This window comes from Tribolium madens, unplaced genomic scaffold (genome assembly GCF_015345945.1).
Source record: "Tribolium madens isolate multiple individuals breed KSU strain unplaced genomic scaffold, Tmad_KSU_1.1 Scaffold_91;HRSCAF=231;Tcas5.2_LG7, whole genome shotgun sequence".
In the NCBI taxonomy this organism is placed as follows: Eukaryota; Metazoa; Arthropoda; class Insecta; order Coleoptera; family Tenebrionidae; genus Tribolium; species Tribolium madens.
The window spans coordinates 259,054-266,750 of record NW_025401063.1 but is presented as its reverse complement, the minus strand read 5'-3'; the positions used below and the strand labels follow the sequence as shown (position 1 = coordinate 266,750).

Below are 7,697 nucleotides of genomic sequence, written 5' to 3'. Positions count from 1 at the left end.
ATTGATCAAAATTGGTATGAAACTAAAAAATAAATTTTTCTAAATTAACTCAGAGCCAATAACATTAAAAAAAATAAAGTTATAATGACTTTTTGTTAAGACTGTCGAAAATCTATTACGTTTTCGTATAGTTTGCTATGGAAATGAAAAATGTCAAAATTGTTTCTCAATAAACGTCAACAGTAACTTATTATTTGACAAATAGTGCCAAAATATGGAGAGTCAAAGCCACTCAAACTTAGATTTAATTAATTTATTTTGTATTTATGGAGAGTGTAACAAAATTATGATGTCGTTCATTAAAAAAATAAATAATTTTTTTTCACTTGTTAGCTTTAGTCCATAACTTGAAAATTTTTAAATTTAGGTATAGGGAATTAAATTCTCTTTTATTTAGTAAAATAAAAATTAGGGTATTTCATTGAAAAAATTGAGTTTAAGGTCACGAGTGTGACAGAACCCTGTTTTATCGACTGAGATTGAAATAAATGGGAAACTTTCAACTTGTGTCTTTATTTACATTTTTTCATACAAGGCTTTCAAATGTTGCGTTAGGGGCGTTTTGGACGTTTCCATATACACAGTTATTTCCAAATTGCCGTTTTCCACAAGTTTAAACTCCCTCTCAAGCGCCAAAACCGGGGGATCCCTCGCAAATGTCATTCGTGAGATGTGCGTCGATTTGCATTTAAGTGTTGTATTCGTGACGACACCTTCCTCCAATGAAGTCACACCGAAATTGTGGGCAATCATAAAAGCGATATTATTTGTTCCAGGATTGATTCGTAGAAAGCCACTCTCAAGGTGCATGGGATTCCCCTTTTCTGGATGCCAGGTACGCGACGTGTAGTTCAACAAGGGTTGGCCTATACTCTCAAAGACCATTTCCTCGCAATATGAGAAGGGTTCAATGGTGGGGTAAACCCCCTCGGCTTTGATGGACTTCCAATGGCCGATTAACCAAGATAGGGGCTTCACAGCTTCGTTGACAGTTTTGCCGAAATTTCGCGACATGTTTTGTAACAAACTGATTTACTATAGGCGTATTTATATTTTTTGCGTTTGTTGATAACCCCCTAATGTTATTCGAGTTTGTCAGAACACTGTTTTATCGACTGAGATTCTTTTTAATTTTAAAGTAAAGCTTTTTTATTAATTCAAGTTAATATAAATATCTATGTTTTTTTTTAATTTTAAACCCTTCATAAGTAATATTTTTTAATTTTTATTTGAAATTTTTTGATATTATTTGATAACCTTCTAATCGAGTTTGTCAGGACACTGTTTTATCGGTTGAGATATATTTTTTTAATTTAATTGTAAAGTTCTTTTTATTAATTTAAGTTTATCTAAAACATGTCGTATTTTAAACTCTTCGTTAGTTTAATATTTTTCTGATTTTTTCATGTGCTAATTAAAAAAAATAGGAAAAAAATGCGACCTCTGGCGGATTTCTCGTAAGTACGCTCATGCGCGATTGCTCGTTTCCTGTCATAGCACTCAAAAATTTAATCCGAAAATTTGCATTTCCCCCAAATCTCGTGTCAGTGTTCCCCCCAACCCCAAAACCGCCCCCAAAAATGCCCCAAACGGCATAAATTGACTTTGGTGGCATTGCCCCCACCACTCGTCATTTTGACGTTTCAAGAAAATGGCTGGTGAGTGACGCTTGTGAATTTTTTTCCCCCAAAACCCCCACAAAACCCCTCAAATTGTTCCAGATCTCTTTGCAAAAGTGTCTTGTACTAATTGCGAGGAAGAAATAACGGGAATTCGTGTCCAATGTTGCGTTTGCGAGGAATTCGACATTTGCTTGCAGGTAGGTCACGTGATTAGGGCGGTGACACAAAATGGCGCCAAATTTGAATTTTTCCAGTGTTTTTCAACGGGGGCCGAAATTGGGACACATAAAAACGATCATGCTTATAAATTTGTGGTAAGTGCCGGTTTAATGTCCCAATTAATTGTTTAATAATTGATTTTAGGAACACTGGTCGGTTAGTATTTTTGGGGGCAAGGGGAATTGGACCGGGGGCGAAGAACTCCAATTATTGGACGCTGTCGAGTTGTATGGGTTTGGAAATTGGGAGTTAGTGAGTCAACATGTCGAAACACGGAGTCCTGAAGGTGATTTTAACGCAATTTTGAGGTTAAAATTGATTTTTTTATTGTAGAAGTGAGAGATGAGTACATTTCGCGTTATTTAGATGGTAATATAGGGAAAGCAACATGGGCTGAGTCACGTGACCGTCAACCCATGTTAATTGATCATGTACCTGAAGATAATGGACCATTATCACCCTCAGTAATTGCACGATTGCCACCATTAGATATAACACCAGAAGAAGCTCAATTATTAGGTTATAGACCACACAGAGATGATTTTGAGAGGGTACCAACCCAAATTTTTATTTCATTAATTAATTTAATTGTAATTTAGGAATATGACATGTCTGCTGAACAACTTGTGTCAACTTTACAATTAGACACTTGTGAAGATACTGAAGTTGAAGTAGCGTTAAAATTATCAATGGTTGATATGTACACTAGGAGATTGCGTGAAAGAGCGAAACGAAAACGAATCGTTCGTGATTATCAATTGGTTGCAAAATTTTTCTCAAACCAAAGAAAAGATTCCAATAAGAGAGTTCAAACAAAAGAGGAGAAGGAGCTTAGAGAAAATATGAAAGTTTTTAGTCAATTTTTAACATCCAATGAACATGAACAATTAATTAATAATCTCGAAAGAGAGAAAGAATTACGTCATCGTTTATCAGAATTGTACAGATATAGAAGTTTAGGTTTAACAACACAAGAGGAAGTTATACATCAAGAACAACACATGGCGTATCAGAAACAACAAAATAAGTCTGTAAGTATCGATTTGTAAATAGTAATGAATGAATGTGTGTGTGTGGTTCATTAACTCAAAACTAACGTGATGCACGCAAAGTTTCGTTCATTATATACCATCATCATGGTTTGGTTTGTGTGCAGGCTAGACTCAAAAGAAACAAATATGTAAACAGAAACAGATTGTATCAGTTTGCATTTCACTTAGGGCAGCAGTGGCTATCAAATATCAGTTCCGGAGATCCAGTCAAAAAACGGGTAAGATTTTAGACCAATTATTAATGTGAGAAATAAAACTATTTTGTAGAAAAAACGAAGAAAACCAAAATTTATCCGAAAAAAAATTCACGTCAGAAGAGCCAAACAACTCGAACTCGGATAATTTGAGACCACCGTCACCTAATGCCTTACCGTTAGGATCCTTATTGTCCCAACATGAAATACAGGTAATGTCGGTTTTGTGATAATTTTATTTTTTATTAGGGATTTTCAGCTTTGCAAGAATTTAAATTTGCAACCCGTCCAATATACAACTCTGAAATCGCTTATTATTCAGGTGAGGTGTTTCGAAAATTATTTTTGGTGATTTTAATTGTTTTTTTTTTAGGAAAATCTCTTGTCTCCAAATCGACATCGTACTGTTGAAATTGATAAAAATTCGTCAGAAGTTAGCGTCAAAGATGTTGTTACGCAATATCTTAGTCATAGTGGTTGGCTTCCGGGGGTTTCAGTTGTCTGATCTTTGAATTATTTTTAGTTAGCTGGGTTAGTGTCCTTTTTATAGTGTAATTGACACTTTTAAATTGTTGTAGTGGTATAAAGTTATCATGTATTAGGAGGGTGTTGACAAATTATCAAAGTATTTATTTTTATTTAAAATCATGTTTAATTACAATTAATGTAAGGGTACCATTATTTTAAGACTGTTTGTATATAAAGTAGGTTTTAGTGAAATTAAAGCGAATGACTGAGTAAAGGGTTTTAAATGAGAAGATTGGTTGATTTTTAAACTTTTTTTTAGTGAATCCAGGCACAGATAAATTCATTTCGTGGGACTATAGTAGCTTAAATGTTAACTACGGCAACTTAACGTCTAGTATATACAAAAAGTGACTAACAGAGAAAATTATATCACGAAAAAATCTGGGTCAATTAAGTATGTAAAAATATGGTTTGTTTTTTGAATGAAATTGCATTAACAGGTCGATTTATATTAAATACTTATCATAGTATAAGCTAAATCCTAACCAGTCTTAACATTTGCACTGTAATAAACCGCAATTAAAAATCATGATATGATACAAACTGCAATTCTCGACTCACTCCCATCTTCAAGTGCAATTATTTACAATAATTACAATTTAATTACATTTGGGGAAACTCCATAAACATAATTGAGACTGCTAAAAACCATTAAATAAAATAGCAAATATAAATAAAGCTTTGGTAGACTACTCTACATCCCCCCCTTCAATCCACATTATCTTGGAAAATTAGGCGGACGTACCCCGGAGACCCCGCCAGGGGCGAAGCGCAAAAGGGGCACACGGCATGAAACCCATTTGTACCATGCGGAATAGCCACATTTGCCCAATACCTACAAAAAAATTACCACCACTAAAAAAACACAAAAAATCGCTCACTTGACGGTCTTTTCAGTGGCCATATGTCCGCACGGATTGAACGCAAAAGTCGGGGGCCCCGAATCGACATAAAACGCCGGCTCGAGCCCCATGAAAACCTTAACCACCGGCCCCAACTACAAAAAAAAAACAATTAAAAATTGACAAAGACAACGACGTCCTACCTCGAGACAAATGGGGCATTTTCGCGCCCCCGAATCCTTATCTTGGCCCCAATCATGCAAACCTTGAACATGTCCGCAATTCAAATAAACGTAAGGCTGTTGTAAATTTTCGTTCGGTGTGACTTTTCGAGGAATGACTAAAGTGTTCAAGCCGACGGGGCACTGGGGGCGCCCTGCGTTAATCTCGTCGATTTCGCGCTCCAAATCGCGCTTGCTCTGGAATTTTCACAATATAAAAAAAAATAATTAAAAATAGACGCCACCACTGGTTTTGAAATGGTTACTATGACAACTAAGTTTCGTTACCATAGTTACACACTTTATTATGATTGTTTCCATGGTAATAGTACAAATGACGCGACATGTGCGACTCGTCAAGGATGGAAAAAAGGGATTTTGAAATAAAATTACCGGTGATTTTGTGAGCCCCTCTGCCGATCTCCACAATAATGTGGCCCCACACAAATCAATTAAAGTTCCATCTTCTAAAATATTCGTTTCATTTTCAACAACTTGTCCTTTTTGTTGTGCCGATCTTGATTCCCTCAATGAAAACACACCGCCACCTACTGAAGTCTCCAACCAATAACTACACTTGGCATCACCGCCACAAAACGTCCCTCTTGGATGCATAATCAACACACCATTGGTGGTTAAACCATCAATTTCGCGACCGTTTTCTTGCCATTTTGTCGCTTTCTCCTGGAAGAAAAATTTCACTATTGAATTGTTTTTTTTTTTTGTGTTTCTCACCCCAAGAAATATGTTTTTGGAGGTGTCAAAACCAGCGGCGTATATCCTTGCAATTTTCGGATTTTTTCTATCGCACAAAATCCGACATGCAAATCGCGATATCGTGCTTTGCATCACCTTGGTTTCGCCTGTTTTGTCACCAGGGACGGTATCCATGACGACAAAGTCGATGGGGGCCTCCGATGAACGACCAATCTAACAAAAAAAAAAGTTACCAAATCAGTGTTGCCAATGTAAAAGTTACCTGAAACATGTCGGTATCGTCATCGGGGGTGTACTCTACTATAACGGCATGGTTACGCGATAATGTGTAGGATATTGAATGTTGGTTTGCGTCCAAGATAGCTTGCGATGAATGGGGTGTTTTAACAACATAATGTTTCGATCTTTTGACACCGTTCGCTGTCGGCCGTTTGTATAATACGAATTTGCTACGTCGTCTGCCTCGATCGCCTTGAGGTAGAAAACCGTTGTATCTAAAAAGAGACAGAAAGAATGTCAAGGTGAAAAAAAATACACTAAAAGTAAATAAATCGAAAGAGAAATGTTTATTATAAGTGTGCGAATGTGCCAAAATAAGCAATGGAATGAGGAAACTTACAAATGTATAAACATTTTACTCAAAATATTTAACAAACTTAATTTATTTTTACAAGCACTTCAAATTATAACTTATTCTGTTGGTAGCACTGCTAATTTGTTAGAGGTGACGCAGTGTTGTCTAGTCTTGTGACATTTCACCAGATCTGGTGATATTCATTTAGTTAAAAATTCAAATATCTGATGATTTGTGAATTTTGTTTTTTGAGCATTTTGGACGTTTTTCAATCAAAAACTTTATTTCGCCTTTTCTCAAAAGAAGTCGAAAAACCAAATTTTGCTTTAGTAAATCCATTTTTCAGATAAAAAATAATTATTATGCAGAAAAACAAGCCAAAAATTCAACAAAATAAGCCAAAAATGACATTTTTGTCTATTTCGAGTGTTTTAAGACAAAAGCAAAAAAAAATAATTTTTTTTTTGTTTAAATAGGTTAAAAAAAATTACAAAAACAATTAAAATGGTTGTTTCACTCAATTTAAATGGTTTTTGGGGCTAATTAAGACAAAAGAAACACAAAAAAATGTTAAAAAAAGTACGTTTTTTGTACTAAATTTTAAAGTTTTTCGTAATATTTCATTGAAACAAATTGACTCAAAAACTATAAAATTTTTCATTTTTTGAACGTTGCAATACGCGAATGAAGTGATGGTAAAATTGTGACGTTTGAATTTGGCAGTCATTGTTGCCAACTTAATTTCAAAATCACAGGCCACTCTAATCAAAGTTGAATAAAGTGTTAAAAATAAATAAAAAAGCATTATTTTCAACAAAAAACTACCAGGACCGAAACAATAATAGCACTTCATTGTTAAATAATACGCAATGTTGCCTAGTCTTGTGACATTTCACCAGATCTGGTGATTTTCATGCTAGTTTGGTGAAGACTTGTAAAAATTCAAATATCTGGTGATTTTTTAGAAAAACGGTTACAACAAAAAAAATTGCATTTTTTTTCAAGCATTTTGGACATTTTTCAATCAGACTTTATTTCGTCTTTTCTCAAAAAAAAAAAAACAAAAAAACAAATTTTGCGTTAGTAAATCCATTTTTCAGTTAGAAAACAATTATTTTGCAAAATTTCGTTAAAAACAAGTCAAAAATGACGTTATTTTTGTCTATTTCAAGTGTTTTTTAACCATAAGATAAAAACAAAAAATAAAATAAAATTTTGTTCAATTTAACTGGTTTTTGGACCTAATTAAGAAAAAAAATAACTCGAAAAAATGGTCCGTTTTTGTACTAAAATCTCAAGTTTTTCGCAATATTTCAAATCAAAAAATCAACAATTACAGAATTTTTCTATTTTTCGAGCAATGCAATACGTTTTCCAGTTAGAAACGCAATTATTTTGTAGAAAAAGCGAACGAGTGACAATTGATGGTAAAAATTTGACGTTTGAATTTGACAGTCGTTGTTGCCAACTTAATTTCAAAATCACAGGACACTCTAATCAAAGTTGAATAAAATGTTAAAAACAAATAAAAAATCACAAAATCATTACTTTGAACAAAAAACTTTGAACAGAAAAATAGCATTTCATTGTTAAATAATACTGGGTGAATAAAAAGTATGGAACCAAGCGTTTTTTTGTAAACTAACCACTTTACGAAAAAAATAATTAGCATAAAATACAATTAAAATGTAACCATTTATCAAGAATAACATTTTTCGAAATTTCTTT

At 33.8% G+C, this 7,697-nt stretch overlaps 3 protein-coding genes across 6 annotated transcripts in view; 1 reads left to right on the top strand and 2 right to left on the bottom strand.

Moving 5' to 3' along the window:
* Positions 1 to 494: 494 nt before the first annotated feature.
* On the bottom strand, positions 495 to 1,124 carry LOC123011215 (peroxynitrite isomerase THAP4-like). The gene has a single exon (XM_044408562.1). The coding sequence runs from the start codon at positions 1,012 to 1,014 to the stop codon at positions 517 to 519; it is 498 nt and encodes a 165-aa protein (XP_044264497.1). The 5' UTR covers positions 1,015 to 1,124; the 3' UTR covers positions 495 to 516.
* Positions 1,125 to 1,483: 359 nt separating this feature from the next.
* On the top strand, positions 1,484 to 3,845 carry LOC123011684 (transcriptional adapter 2B). 3 transcript variants are annotated; one of them, XR_006413162.1, is made up of 10 exons: positions 1,484 to 1,658; positions 1,722 to 1,819; positions 1,877 to 1,936; positions 1,986 to 2,127; positions 2,175 to 2,392; positions 2,441 to 2,872; positions 3,067 to 3,111; positions 3,161 to 3,299; positions 3,347 to 3,409; positions 3,461 to 3,540. XR_006413162.1 is itself a non-coding variant. In XM_044409260.1 (10 exons), the coding sequence occupies exons 1-10, from the start codon at positions 1,652 to 1,654 to the stop codon at positions 3,590 to 3,592; spliced, it is 1,341 nt and encodes a 446-aa protein (XP_044265195.1). In that variant the 5' UTR covers positions 1,485 to 1,651; the 3' UTR covers positions 3,593 to 3,845. The 3 variants fall into 3 exon arrangements, 1 of the variants encoding a protein (XP_044265195.1); XR_006413161.1 differs by having other exon boundaries at positions 2,998 to 3,111; XM_044409260.1 differs by having other exon boundaries at positions 1,485 to 1,658; positions 3,062 to 3,111; positions 3,461 to 3,845.
* Positions 3,846 to 3,851: 6 nt separating this feature from the next.
* The window catches only part of LOC123011683 (protein pellino), a 13,113-nt gene continuing 9,267 nt past the window's right edge, over positions 3,852 to 7,697 (bottom strand). For both annotated transcript variants that reach the window (XM_044409258.1, XM_044409259.1), the window contains exons 3-8: positions 5,658 to 5,889; positions 5,414 to 5,608; positions 5,072 to 5,362; positions 4,661 to 4,876; positions 4,497 to 4,612; positions 3,852 to 4,450 (exon numbers count right to left, since the gene is read on the bottom strand). In XM_044409258.1, coding sequence (XP_044265193.1) covers positions 4,324 to 4,450; positions 4,497 to 4,612; positions 4,661 to 4,876; positions 5,072 to 5,362; positions 5,414 to 5,608; positions 5,658 to 5,889 — 1,177 coding nt within the window. In that variant the 3' untranslated portion in view covers positions 3,852 to 4,323. The remainder of the gene's footprint in view (positions 4,451 to 4,496; positions 4,613 to 4,660; positions 4,877 to 5,071; positions 5,363 to 5,413; positions 5,609 to 5,657; positions 5,890 to 7,697) is intronic.

Coding starts and splice junctions, on each gene's coding strand:
- LOC123011684 (XM_044409260.1), top strand. Junction 1,820..1,876: donor AATTCGACATTTGCTTGCAG/GTAGGTCACGTG, acceptor GAATTTTTCCAG/TGTTTTTCAACGGGGGCCGA. Junction 2,393..2,440: donor ACAGAGATGATTTTGAGAGG/GTACCAACCCAA, acceptor ATTGTAATTTAG/GAATATGACATGTCTGCTGA.
- LOC123011215 (XM_044408562.1), bottom strand. CDS start 1,014: ATGTCGCGAAATTTCGGCAAAACTGTCAACGAAGCTGTGAAGCCCCTA.